General features: G+C 39.5%; 1 protein-coding gene across 2 annotated transcripts in view; it reads left to right on the top strand.

The window, feature by feature from the left end:
- The window catches only part of scn4a (sodium voltage-gated channel alpha subunit 4), a 101,398-nt gene that overhangs the window by 31,369 nt on the left and 55,304 nt on the right, over positions 1-14,725 (top strand). For both annotated transcript variants that reach the window (XM_062984366.1, XM_008113208.3), the window contains exons 3-10: positions 397-515; positions 3,841-3,930; positions 6,182-6,310; positions 7,597-7,688; positions 8,621-8,920; positions 10,585-10,648; positions 12,338-12,479; positions 13,415-13,627. In XM_062984366.1, the coding sequence (XP_062840436.1) occupies positions 397-515; positions 3,841-3,930; positions 6,182-6,310; positions 7,597-7,688; positions 8,621-8,920; positions 10,585-10,648; positions 12,338-12,479; positions 13,415-13,627 (1,149 nt within the window). The remainder of the gene's footprint in view (positions 1-396; positions 516-3,840; positions 3,931-6,181; positions 6,311-7,596; positions 7,689-8,620; positions 8,921-10,584; positions 10,649-12,337; positions 12,480-13,414; positions 13,628-14,725) is intronic.

Raw genomic sequence — 14,725 nt, forward strand, 5'->3', positions numbered from 1 at the left:
CTGTATTAGTTATTAGCAATCAGAGTGTTAAACTAAAATACCATTGGTGTCATCCATTTTGCCTTCCCACAATTATAAGGCAGCAGTTTTCTGGGAAACTGAATTTGGGGGGAAAAACACCCCATTTTCTGGTTTGCCCCAAACATCATTTTGTATATATCAGCCCTGACCCTGAAGCTATCTTTTCCCAAGTCAAAGCAATGGCCCATTAAGCCTCTGGTTGCCTTTTGCCTAATATAGAAAGCGGATCACTCCGACTATATTCAGAGGAAGGCATAAGAACATAAGCTCGTTTCAAATCAATTTCGCAGCGTAAAGGATTGTTCGTTTCAAAGACAATTTGCCACGGTCCATTTTAACAAGCGGTTTTGTTCCTTCTTTCTTTTTTCCCCTCAGACGTACATCCTTCTCAGCAAAGGAAAGACAATTTTCCGGTTCAGTACCACCCCTGCTCTCTATATGTTGGATCCTTTCAACATTGTCCGGAGGGGTGCCATCCAAGTGCTTATACATTCATATCCTTCACACTGCTTGAGTGGATGTGTTGTGTTAGGACCTACAGACAGAACTGTGAGGATTTTGTGCTGTGGGTTCTGCAAGACAAAATAAGGGAAGGTAGTTCAATGTTTTGCAAATATACAGGTTGGGTTTACATGACCCAGAGAGTCTAACTGTTTTACTATTGTGAACTATTACTTCCTTCCTTATTATAATTGCTCTGTTCTTATCTGTCTTCGGCTACTTCTCTTCGGCTACTGTCTTCGGCTAAATAAAAATCCCTAATACAGTACTTTAAAATCCGAAAGGGACTGTTGAAGCTCTTCCTCTTCTCAGAACCGAGATGTAGAGAAACCAAGGTGTTTCACACTGACAAATATTAAGAGTAACATTAAGCAGAGGCTGAATGGTCATCTGTCAGGGGTGCTTTGAATGCGATTTTCCTGCTTCTTGGCAGGGGGTTGAACTGGATGACCCATGAGGTTTCTTCCAACTCTGTGATTCTATGGTTCTATGATTTACTTGTAATTCTAAATTAGATTGAGTCATCTGGCAAAGGAGCAAGGAGTTTTCCTCTACCTCAAGTTGACTATTGTATATACTCGAGTATAAGCCTAGTTTTTCAGCCCTCTTTTTAAGACTGAAAAAGCCCCCCTCGGCTTATACTCGGGTGAGGGTCCTGGTTGGACTATATTTTGGGTCAGCTTATACTCGAGAATATATGGTACATTTATTATTTTCCTCTATTATTATTGGTATTATTACATTTATTATTTCACTCTGATCTTATTATTATTGCATTTATTATTTTACTCTATTTATTATTACATGTATTATTTTACTCTATTATTATTAAAAGGATACATAAGTACATTTATATTGAAGAAGATGAGAATAATGATTTGATCAGAGTTGGATAGTCTTATCTTAAATTTGAGCTTTATGTAAATATTCAAAAACATTTAACCTACTGATGCCTCAATTAATGTAATTTTATTGGTATCTATTTTTATTTCTGAAATCTACCACTCTCGGCTTATACTGGAGTCAATGTTTTTTTGTGGTAAAATTAGATGCCTCGGCTTATACTCGAGTATATATGGTAAATACTACCCTGTTTCCCCTAAAATAAGACATCCCCAAAAAATAAGACCTAGTAGAGGTTTTGCTGAATTGCTAAATATAAGGCCTCCCCTGAAAGTAAGACCTAGCAAAGTTTTTGTTTGGAAGCATGCCCGGTGCCCACCAAACAAAACACCATAGCATGCAGGATTGGTAAATGTACATACCAGTTGTATATGGAAATAATGGTAGTAACAAGAAATTCTTGACAGAAGTCACAGTTTGTCTGGTTTGGTTATGTTGGTTTGTGATGACAGCTACTGAATAAATGTTCATTTTTTTTTGTTCAACAATAAATGTGAATTCTTTATGGAAAAATAAGACATCCCCTGAAAATAAGACCTAGAGCATCTTTGGGAGTAAAAAATAATATAAGATACTGTCTTATTTTCGGGGAAACACGGTACATATACTCATGCATACATTTGTTCTCCTTCCATCTCCGTTTCCTTCTGCAAATATCACATGCCATTAGTATTAGTGTTTTACAGTTAGCAGAAAATATTAAAATAATACAAAATGCATACCTAACATTATTGTTATACCTAAATACCCTGAAGGCATCAGATTCTTTCTGATCTTGGAAGCTATTTTTGATTGAGATTACAACATAAAAGAAGAGACCCACATAAACACAACAGCAGTCCAGGTCAAGTGTTCTATGCTAGACAACAGACACAAGTTTTCATAGGCCTAAGTACTCCAAAGGCACCAAATCCTGTCTGATCTTGGAAGCTAAGCAAGGTCAGTCCTGGTTAGTAGGGTTGTGCACAGATTTCATTTTCTCCATTTCCTCCATTTCCTCCGGTACCTTCAGTACTTTGGGAGCTTGTAATGGTAAAACCCACCCACACGAAAGCAAGCAGGAGCCGACCTTGGCTCCTCCACCCCTATTCGGCATCACAGTTGAATCTTTTTGATTTTCCTTTATTTTCCTGATTCATTTTATTTAGTGGGACGGACTGAGCGTGTTTGGGGACTTTCACGCTTTTAGCTTCTTTTTCTCCTTTCCTTCCTCTCCTTGAGGAAATATTTCTAAAAGATAATTATTAATAATAGTAATCCCAATAAACAAAAAGAGAATCCCATCTCTCCTCTAGAGTAGAAAGTAGAAACAGCTTAAAGAAAGAAAAACCCCAAGCAGAAAGGAGATTGCAGCCTTGCAGGCAAGTGAGGGAATTTTAAAGGTAGTCCAAGGAGGATAGCTTGACTGAGATGCAGGTCATCACTCTTCCTTCCCTGGGCCTCCTTAAAATGTCTTGGAAAACTGCTGGTGATGAGAGAAAATAAAGCATACACACCTGCCTCTCATCTAACAGCTTTAAGAAGCAGTAAACCCAGTCTCCTCCTCTACAAACTGAAGGGAAGGGATCCAGAAACTTAAGAGTGGCAACTCTGATCCTTTTTAAAGTCCAGGTCTTAATGAAGGATATGGAAGGGGAATCTGTGGGAAGTCCCCCCCTCACCCCATAATGAGCTGGATAGGGTACTTTCTAAACTCTGTTGCTGACACCCAGGCTTCCTTGAAGAGAGGAAAGGAAAGGCTCCCTTGAAGAGGGGAGACTCATTAAGCTCTCCATTGCTTCCAATGGGCTGAAAACAACAGTTTTTTTTCAGATGCTGAACAAAAATGTAGAGTGTCTGTTTTCAGGAGATGCTGGAAAATGGATATGGGGGGCTTCTGGTATCCAGCAAGCAGAAACGGATAGTGATTCACCTGAAATGCACAAGCCTACTGATTAGTACATGGATAGTAGACTGCTAAGGAATATCAGGTGCTATAGGCTATATTTCAGATGACAGATCTGGCAAAATAACATCTGGGTATTCCTTCCCTAAGAAAACCCTTTGATGAGACCCTCAATGAAAATGAGTTGGAGACTTAAAGGCACATACAGTAGAGCGTGGGGGGGGGGGGGTGCCACTTCTTAGCTTAGCACACTCGATGCTTCTCAAAAGGCCCAGGCCTCAAAGGCGAGCAAGCGAGGTGTGGGGAGAATACAACACACCGCCAAGCCCCTGGCAGCGCATCAGATAATACGGAGTGTCAGATAAACAGAACTCGGGTAAGCAGGGCTCTACTGTATGTGCCTTTAAGTCCCCAACTAGCTAGCTGAATTGTATGGTCCTTTGGTCTTACCCAACTTGATTTGTCAAGTGAATTTGTCTTGGGAATTTTGACAACAGGGTCTTGATGTGTTTCCTTGACTTTAATTTCAAATTATTCAGCATGTTTATCATGATAACCATCTTAACCAACTGTGTCTTCATGGCCATGAGTAACCCGCCATCATGGGCAAAGAATGTGGAGTAAGTGCTTTCACCCTTCTCCCCCTTTCACCCTTCTCCATCTTTCACCCTTCTCCCTTTCGCTTTTTTCTTCTGCTTTTCTCATCGTTGCAGTTATTAAAGCTAAGGGTGGGCAGAGTAAGGGAATGGAAGGAGTTAGGGCAGGTAATTTTAATTAAAAGGGGGTAAATGAATGGTCAAGTGAAGAATCCTGTGTAATATGAAAGCCTGCAATAGCTGTAATTACTTTAACTTTACCAGAATATGAAGCTGTTGCTGTGGGAACAGATTCACAGTACAACAATATCATGGTTACCTAGATGGCATAAAATGAAGATGAAAAAGCATTTTCATTTGCCACTGCCATTATTATTATTATTATTATTATTATTATTATTATTATTATTATTATTTATCACATTTCCTTACACCTTGAGGCAAGATATAACATAGTTAAAAGACATCATCATCATAAATTTTTTTGGAAAAGCATGACTTTTTAGAGATAATAATCTTTTGAAAAACCAGAATCTCCATAACCTTTTGGAGAAAATGGCATTCGCAACTACAGTAGAGTCTCACTTATCCAACATAAATGGGCCAGCAGAATGTTGGATAAGCAAATATGTTGGATAATAAGGAGGCATTAAGGAAAAGCCTATTAAACATCAAATTAGGTTATGATTTTACAAATTAAGCACCAAAACATCATGTTATACAACCAATTTGACAGAAAAAGTAGTTCAATACGCAGTAATGCTATGTAGTAATTACTGTATTTACGAATTTAGCACCAAAATATCATGATGTATTGAAAACATTGACTACAAAAATGCATTGGATAATCCAAAACGTTGGATAAGCGAGTGTTGGATAAGTGAGACTCTACTGTATTTGAAAATCATAACCTTTTGTAAAAGTATGTTCTTCCAGAGAAGAGCAAAAAAAAACTCGTTTGAGTAAAATCTTCTCTTCAGTGGTATATAACCACATGTACTTATGCAAGGCAATTTGGTTTCCAGTTGTTAGATTGATGTGCTGGTTGTGTTAGATCTGTTAGGAACAGAGATTATGTCAATGCACAAAAACAGCAGAGTTTCAGAAGTGTTCTCTTCAGTGCCCAAAAAAACCTACTCTCCTATAAAATACCTTGTTTTTATATTATGCTTTGAAGAGACAAAATAAAGCAGACTTTGTTAAAAAATAATATATCTGGTTTACTCATAACCTTCATGTATTCAGCATACAGGTACATAACTTGTCAATCCAGTTACAGATAGATTTGAAGTAGTTTCTCTGTGCAGATAACACAGGGCATCTTTCTTACAATCAACAGCATCATGAGTTTGCTCTTAACAGTACAAAGTCCCATAGTGTCTCTGTGTGTTCTAAAATGGAGTCTGAGCTCTGAGCAGTCCAGATCTGATCATGTGGTCTGCAGCCCCTCCCACAACCTCAAGAAACATAGAGTAAAGGGAAAGCTGCATACCAAAACATACATATACAATATAGTAAGCAAACAGAATCATATACAAAACAAATTACTAGTGGAAGCTTGAAGAAGATTGCCATTTCCAACAAAAATATATAAAATGCACATATTAAAATACAAGGAACAAAATACAATAGACATAGAGCATGGATTTAAACTTCATAGTTAAAATGGACTGGAAGAGATAGGTCTTCAGATCTTAAATTCTGACAGCTGATTTAACTGTCGTATATCTTCTGGCAGGTCATCCACATATTTGCAAGCATACTCAGCAGTCAATTATTCAGGAAGAGAGGAATGGCTCTGTCATCAGTTATGTTAAGTCATCTTCTCAGAAAGCAATGGAGGTCTTGGGAAATTCAACAAACAGCTAGGAAAGGAAGGAATTGGGCTACACTGCCTTTGGCATTGGGCTTCTTGACAGTGAGAAGAAATTACACCAATAGAGCCAGTTCTTATTTTTCCTCACCTTCTTTTGTTTCAGAAGAGGATTTCACAAAAATCTGTTTATTAATCCCCTTACTTTTTAAAAAAATACAGATTTATCTCACAGTGAAATAGAGGTTTCTTATTGATATTGTGAATCTGAAGTGCAACTCTGCTTGCACAGTCGACCGTTGCATGCAAGGACAAATGACTTAAGAGATTTCAGAAAATCAAGCTGTATAAAAGTGTAGTGTGTGGTTTTGTTTTGTTTTGTTTCTGGAACCAATAATACATCTTTTGTAGTTCTGCAATCAACTCTGTTTCCGTAGCCCTCTCATTCTTTGCTGTTCACAGATATACCTTTACTGGCATTTATACCTTTGAATCTACGATCAAGATATTGGCCCGGGGTTTCTGCGTTGACAGCTTTACATTCCTGCGAGATCCATGGAACTGGTTGGATTTCAGTGTCATCGTTATGGCGTACGTTACGTTTCACAGTAGCATTGTGGGAAGCGATTTGTAGATAACTAAAGGATGTTGGCAGTAAAAACAAGTGATTCCAAGATCATGTGTCACTGGGTACATCGGGACTGGGGAAATTTCAGTGTTTCCATTCTGAAAATAATGTGGGATGGGAGATGACAACAAAGAAGAAGGGATAGGTGACTATGACAGATCCCTTTACCCAGGCTGGCTCCAAACCAAGTTCAACCTTTATGCCTCTAAACAGAAATTATTAGGGTTCCCACATGTCTAATCTGATATATTTTCCCAACCAAACAATAATGAGTTAAACCTTGGTACCCAAAGAAAGGGCACTGTAATGCAGGTTGGAACTAGTCTTGCTGCATGGATTAGAAACTGACCAGCTTGGAACTACTTTAAGTCAGGAAGGTGATTACTTTTTTTCATTTCTGGAAAGATATGTACCAGTGCTCCAGAGGCATAGGGGGTAGAAAAAAGGGAAGGTGACAGTTATGAAAAGAGATAATCAATTACACCTCGCAGGGGATCAATTTGCTCTCTGTTGCTCAGCTATGCCCTTGGGGTACTTTTTAGCTCCCATTCTGGATTCTATAACACACTTTGGCAGGCACAGGAGCCTATAATGCACTCTGCATTTTGCGGACTGACTTTGCCCTGGACCTTGAATATATTGGGATCTGCTACAACACATTATAGGACTTGTTCTGGATTTTCCTGGGACCATTTTAATGCACTGTATCTCATTTAGTGTGTACTATAGCATGCATTGGCAGTGTGCATTTGGTAACTACTACAGATATTAATCTGCTTCCAGTTTTTAGTTGATATAGACCAGGTATAGGAAAACTTCAGCCCTCTAGGTGTTTTGGACTTCAACTCCCACAATTCCTAACAGCCTACTGGCTGTTAGGAATTGTGGAAGTTGAAATCCAAAACACCTGGAGGTCCGAAGTTTTCCCATGCCTGATATAGACCATAGCCCAAAGTGGCTACTGTATTTGTCACAGTTGCCCATTCCTGTCCTATTTAAATAAGTTGTAAGTAGCAACAGGGTCCCTTCATTCTCTCCTTGAACCTTTGCTGTCAAAATTGAAAGCCACTTCTTCTTTCTTCATTATTCTTGTTCAAACACAAAAGTTTGAGACCATTAGCTGTGATCTCAGAGTTGTATTCCAAATCCTGGTTCTCCGAGTGATAACTCTTTAACCAGTTAATAGTTGCTCTTTCTGCTTATGTGAATGATCTTTTAAGTAACTGTTTTCTTGCCATCTCTTTCGTAGTTATCTTACGGAGTTCGTAGATTTGGGCAATGTGTCTGCTCTGCGGACGTTCCGTGTTCTCAGAGCACTTAAAACCATTACCGTCATTCCAGGTGAGTTATAGAAAAAAGGGTAGGTGTGTATGAGGAGTAGAGACATTGACTGGCATCCTGTTAGTGACATGCACAGATGTAGTGAAAGTTTCACGTGGAGTGAAAGTTGTGGACAATTGGCAATGGCCATACCCCTGCTGACAGATGTATAAGTGGAGTTATGCATGTGGGAGCACGTAAAAGTTTCCAAAGTACCATATGGGTTAACAGGGTAGCATTGACTACCATAGTAGCTAAGTTTACAGATGATTATTTTACTTTGTAGTTTCACAACAGGATATCAGCCATGTGCATTGACTGTGGTTTCCAGTGTTCCTGCTATCAAATTGACATTGGTTTATGGTGATCCTATGAATAAATGACCTTCAAGTCACTCTATCATCAACAGTCGTGCTTGAGTCTTGAAGACTCGGGGCTATGGCTTCCTTGAGTGACTCTACCCATTTGAAACATGGTCTTTTTCTTTTCCTATTGTATTAAACTTTATCAAGCACTTCTGTCTTTTTAGTAAGTTATATCTTCTTATGATAATGGCCAAAGTACAACAAAGATCTAGTTTAGTCATTTTGGCTTCTAGGGAGAGATCAGGCTTGATTTGTTCTAGGACCTATTTATGTGTCTGTTTAGCAGCAGTGTAGATTCATATAATCCAGTTCAAAGCAGATAATCTGGGATCAGATCCTGGGCTATAGGGCAGTGTAGATACAGTGTAAAGAGTTTTTAATAGTATGCTATACTATGTGTATTCCTTCATTTAAGGGATATATTTTCTTTCCCTTTATTTATATTATAATTTAATATATTTTTGATATTATATACTTTTTATGTTTTGATTTCCATGTTCTAAAAAACACAACCATCAATTGCCAGTAGGTCCATTTTGTTGCTCATAAGAAATGGCAGTGACTATTTCTCTCTCTAATTTCAATCAGGTCTAAAAACAATTGTGGGTGCCTTGATCCAGTCTGTGAAGAAGCTCTCCGATGTCATGATTCTCACAGTCTTCTGCTTGGCTGTCTTTGCTCTCATTGGCTTGCAACTTTTCATGGGGAACCTGCGACAGAAATGTGTCCGGTGGCCACCATTTACTAACGACACCCTAGAAGAAGATTTCTTTGGGCTAGAAAGCAACTCTACTCTATATGACAACTTTGGCAACTCTACCCTATATGACAATGACACTCTTACTAGCAATTTCACCTTTGACTGGGATGAATATATCCACAATGAAGGTAGGGCACCAAGAATGTCCTCTTAAAGCTCTTCCTCCTCTTTTATAGGCCTTATACTTTTTCTTCCTTTCTTATTTTCAAACATACACACCCCCCAGTTTTCCACTGCGTACTCTAGACTTCAGTTAATACTTATAGTTATACATTCTGAATGTCATCAATGTTTGTATTCTAACCAGCTCTTTTAAAGTTATATGCTTCCTCCAGTGAGCTTACATTACAAAATATAGCCAATACAATCCTGTTATAACACACATACACATACATGCATACAAGCAATCCTTAGAGACTAATAAGAGATGCTAATTTATCTTAGGCCCCTTTCACACAGATGAATAAAATCCCACATTTTCTGCTTTGGAATATATGGTAATGTGGACTCAGATAACCCAGTTCAAAGCAGATATTGTGGGATTTTCTGCCTTGATATTCTGGATTATATGACTATGTGGAAGGGCCCTAGACTACCTAATGATATCTGTGGATCAGGAGAGATTTTAATTTAGGGGTGAATCTACACTGTAGAAGTAATGTGATTTGATATCATTTTAACTGCATGACTCAATGTTATGGAATCCTGGGATCTGTAGTTTGGTGAGGCACCAAAGAAGGCTAAAGACTTTCTAAAATTACAACTCCCATAATTTCATAGCATTGTAAGTGGGTCAAACTGCATTAATGCTACAATCCTAGATCTGACTAGAAAATGGGATCCCAGCCAGTACTCATTGTATCATCCAGCTTCTGATTATCATAGAATCATAGAATCATAGAATAGTAGAGTTGGAAGAGACCACATGGGCCATCCAGTCCAACCCCCTGCTAAGAAGCAGGAAATCGCATTCAAAGCACCCCCGACAGATGGCCATCCAGCCTCTGCTTAAAAGCCTCCAAAGAAGGAGCCTCCACCACGGCCCCGGGGAGAGAGTTCCACTGTCGAACAGCTCTCACAGTGAGGAAGTTCTTCCTGATGTTCAAGTGGAATCTCCTTTCCTGTAGTTTGAAGCCATTGTTCCGTGTCCTAGTCTGCAGGGCAGCAGAAAACAAGCTTGCACCCTCCTCCCTTTGACTTCCCTTCACGTATTTGTACATGGCTATCATGTCTCCTCTCAGCCTTCTCTTCTGCAGGCTAAACATGCCCAGCTCTTTAAGCCGCTCCTCATAGGGCTTGTTCTCCAGACCCTTAATCATTTTAGTTGCCCTCCTCTGGACGCTTTCCAGCTTGTCAACATCTCCCTTCAACTGTGGTGCCCAAAATTGGACACAGTATTCCAGGTGTGGTCTGACCAAGGCAGAATAGAGGGGGAGCATAACTTCCCTGGATCTAGACGCTATTCCCCTATTGATGCAGGCCAGAATCCCATTGGCTTTTTTAGCAGCCGCATCACATTGTTGGCTCATGTTTAACTTGTTGTCCACAAGGACTCCAAGGTCTTTTTCGCACACACTGCTGTCAAGCCAGGCGTCCCCCATTCTGTATCTTTGATTTCCATTTTTTCTGCCGGTCCAGATTTTTATCTTTCTTTGAACAGACATGGAGTGCATCGTAACTGCATGAATTTTCATTTATAAACATGTTTAAAAGTTGATTCACAACTGTTTTAAAGTCCAGATTTTGAAGTTCTAATTTTTCTCTTTTGTTTTCTTATTTTGTACTTGTAAAGAGAACTTCTATTTCCTTGATGGTGCACTTGACGCTCTGCTCTGTGGGAACAGCTCTGACGCTGGGTGAGTTAGGTCTGTCCCAGTCATCAGACCTCTTTGGAGTGGGAAGGAGGGTCATAATGGGGAGGAACCATGGCCCTTCAGGGCTCTCCGAGTTAGTATCAGGAAACAAAGTGTAACAACATTTAAAAAAACTGTTCCTGGTTTGAAAGTGTTAATTTCTGTTTAATTGTGCGATACTTACTTTGAAAGTAGAGATACTCCAGAAACTTTGTTTTTGTGGCTGCCACAAACTATGTTGAATTGGTAGAGACCTGCTGAAAAACTATAGCAAAATATGCTGTAGGATGTCCTGCAAAGTTTTTGTAGTTTAATAAATGGCAAAAGTTTCCCATGTTTTTATGATAGAACCAATTAGGACATGGCATTTATAACCCAGGAACAAAAACCGTGTTACAGAGTGTAATTGTGCAGGGAGGGTGAAATAGAGTGTATGAATCACTCTAAGATCAAAACCCAGATTAACTGAGAATAATTGCGTATTGGAACTATTGTGGAAAACTACATGTATTATCACCATTCTTAAAATTGGCAGCAACTTTATAAAGGTGATTCGTACATACAGACGTTTGTGGAAGCGGTGGTAGAAACTAGCAATGTGCGCAAAAAAATTTCCTTTGTTTCCTTCATGTAATCATTTTGTTTTGACCGTTCGTCTACACAAACATATGAAGACATTTTCATAGGAAACGAGAGGCAACACAAAAATGAAAGTACTGCCAGAGGGCTGCAGTGCTTTCCCATTACAGCTGATGTGTACCAATGGGTGTTAATAATAATATTAATATAAGGAAAGAAACAACAGAACCCTAACCACAAAGGATTAAAGGAAGTCACTGTATTTTTGTGTGTGTTATTTTTTGTTTTTGTTTTTTGTTTCTCTCTCTCTCTCTTTTTTCTTCCTCCCTCTTTTCCCTTACCATTTCCCCTCTCCCTTTTCACTCTGTTTCCTATACCCAGTATTGTTCCCACTCTTTCAATGTTTATAATTACCCAATAAAAAAATTCAAAAAATATTAATATTAATATTAATAACAATAGCTACCCTGGGACCCTAAGCTGAGTCTGATAGAGGTCTGCTTCACCATGACATCTGATGTGTGCCAATGGGTGTTAATGATAATATTAATGTGAATATTAATAACAATAGCTATCCTGGGACCCTAAGCTGAGTCTTAGAGGGGAGTGCCTCCCCATTACATCCAATGTGTGCCAATGGATCTTAATGGTAATATTAATATGAATATTTATAACGATAGCTATCCTGGGACCCTAAGCTGAGTCTGAAAGGGGAGTGCCTTCCCATGACATCTGATGTATGCCAATGGGTGTTAATAATAATAGCAACAACAACAACAACAACAATAGTATTCTGGGGAGGACCCAAACGTTTTAAAAGTTGGTGGGCTAAAAGGGGTTGAAATGCCCTCCATGTGCGATTTTCACCCGTCTAGCCCAAAAACCGAGCCGGGGGTGCAGGGGGGGAGCCTTGGAAGCTCTCTCCTGTTAGCGGGAACAAATACAAAAATGAGACCAAACGAATGAAACTACACAAAACAAACAGCAATTCCATACAAAAGCACAGCACTAGTAGAAAAGTTCAGTGGGGGTGGGGGCTGTTTAGGACTTAAGTGCTTCTTTTGACCATTATGTTATGTTGACTCCCTCTTTTCCTTTTTCTGTCTACTGTAGACAATGTCCAGAAGGCTATCAATGCATGAAAGCTGGCCGGAACCCAAACTATGGCTATACAAGCTATGATACCTTCAGCTGGGCTTTTCTTGCTCTCTTCCGCCTCATGACTCAGGACTATTGGGAGAACTTATTCCAACTGGTAGGCTAAGGTTAATTTATTGCTCTTTATTCTGGGTAGCCTTGGAATTCCATGAAATCCCATCAGATTCCTCAATGGAAAGATCAGTAATGGCATATTCCTAAAAGACACTTTGGCTACAATACCAATCTTCCACTACAGCCAGGAAGTTTTGAGTATGTTCTGGAGTGTCATATGCATATTGAAACCTCTACTAGAACAGTGAAACTTTGTCTGTGTTACTAGCATCACAGTTAAACACAGAAATGCAGTTTAGACATCCAAATAAAAGGGCCAGACAAATATCTCATGAAAATGCAAAGCAGCATATAGAAGAAGTCTAGCTGTGAAGTATCACATTTCTGCGACTACTACAAATTTGAGGGCTGAAGGAGAACGGCAGAATTCTTACTGGTGGCGGTACCTTTATTTATCACCTCTTCAACATCCTTTGAGCCCTGTGTTTTTAATCACCTAGGGTTAAGGTAAATGTTTTCCCCTGACATTAAGGTTAGTCATGTCCGACTCTGGGGGTTGGTGCTCATCTCCATTTTTAAGTCAAAGAGCCACCGTTGTCCGTAGACACCTCCAAGGTGATGTGTCCGGCATGACTGCATGGAGCACTGTTACTTTCCTGCTGGAGCGGTACTGTACCTATTGATCTACTCACATTTGCATATTTTCAAACTGCTAGGCTGGCAGAAGCAGGGGCTAACAGCGGGTGCTCACACCACTCCAGATTCGAACCTGCGACCTTTCAGTCTGCAAGTTCAGCACCTCAGCGCTTTAATACGCTGCACCACCAGGGGCAATTATACAAAATAAAAATACTTAGAAATTGGTTTGTTCAGATTGTTGTTCTTTTTAACCCCTAATTACCCACTTGAAAAATGATCTTACTTTGGTGATTAAAGTTTCCAGGTTAATGGGATAACAGGAAACCCTTCTTCCCATAGACTCTGCGAGCAGCTGGAAAAACATACATGATCTTTTTCGTCTTGGTCATATTCTTGGGCTCTTTCTACCTCATTAACCTGATCCTGGCTGTGGTAGCAATGGCCTATGATGAGCAGAATCAGCAAACCATGCTGGAGGAACAAGAGAAAGAGGCCGAATTCCAGCAGATGATGGAACAGCTGAAAAAGCACCAGGAAGAACAGGAAAGGCTGGTTGGTATTTGTGTTTGTGTGTATACATGTATGTGTGTGTGTATTCCTTTCCACCTCACCCAGTTGCTCCAAATGTGGTGATGATGATGATGATGATGATGATGATGATGATAATAATAATAATAATAATAATATATTTATATTCCACCCTTCTTCCCAAGGGGACTCAGAGCGGATATAAACAGCATATAAACAGACACAGGCAAACATTCAGTGCTTTCTTACAATGAAATACAATGAACACAAATACACAGATAAAGGCAAAGGCTTCTCCTTTTCATTTCCAGCTCTGGAGGCAGTGCTCATCTCAAGCTCGGGGGAAGTGCTAATCTTGATTTCCAAGCAGAGGAGCCTGCGTTGTCTGTAGACACCTCCTGGTTGTGTGGCTGGCATGACTGCATGGAGTGCCTTTTTGCCTTTCTGCCAAGGCAATATCTACTGATCTACTCACATTTCCATGTTTTCAAATTGCTGGGTTGGCAGGAGGTAGGGGTAACAGTGGAAGCTCGCCTCGTCCCGCGGATTCAAACTGCCAACTTTCAGGTCAGCAATTCAACAGCACAAAGGTTTATTAACCCATTGAGCCACTGCGGCCCCTAAATGTACTGATCCTGTTCTCTTTTGGTCAAGATCCAATATTTGTTTTTGGATGTGACTTCCTATCACAGCACCAAGTTGATTCCCCCCTTACAGCATTTACATTTAAAACATACAAATGGTAATTGTTTTCATGCAGGACCAAAATGAAGGCAATTATTATGTGACTAAACACAGTTGAATTGCATATTTTTGAGAAACTTAGAAAAGTTTATTTTGTGACCAGGCTAAGTAGACTATTCTGGGAACTGTATTCCAACGGAAAAACTTTTTAAACTTTTGCATTTTTTTCTGTAATAGCAGTTGCAGGGAACCATGAACAGCTAATTCCTCCCCCTGCAACTGTGATCCCAACAAAAAACACCTTGTTAAATCTTCAGTTTGTTTCTACGGGAAATACTATATACTACCAATGCAAACTTCTCTTAAAATGCAGAGGGCAGCTGTGGAAAGTCAATTTTTGATAGGATAGTTAGTTTCTCCACATACTCTACAGTCCTG

Source organism: Anolis carolinensis, chromosome 6 (assembly GCF_035594765.1).
Source record: "Anolis carolinensis isolate JA03-04 chromosome 6, rAnoCar3.1.pri, whole genome shotgun sequence".
In the NCBI taxonomy this organism is placed as follows: Eukaryota; Metazoa; Chordata; class Lepidosauria; order Squamata; family Dactyloidae; genus Anolis; species Anolis carolinensis.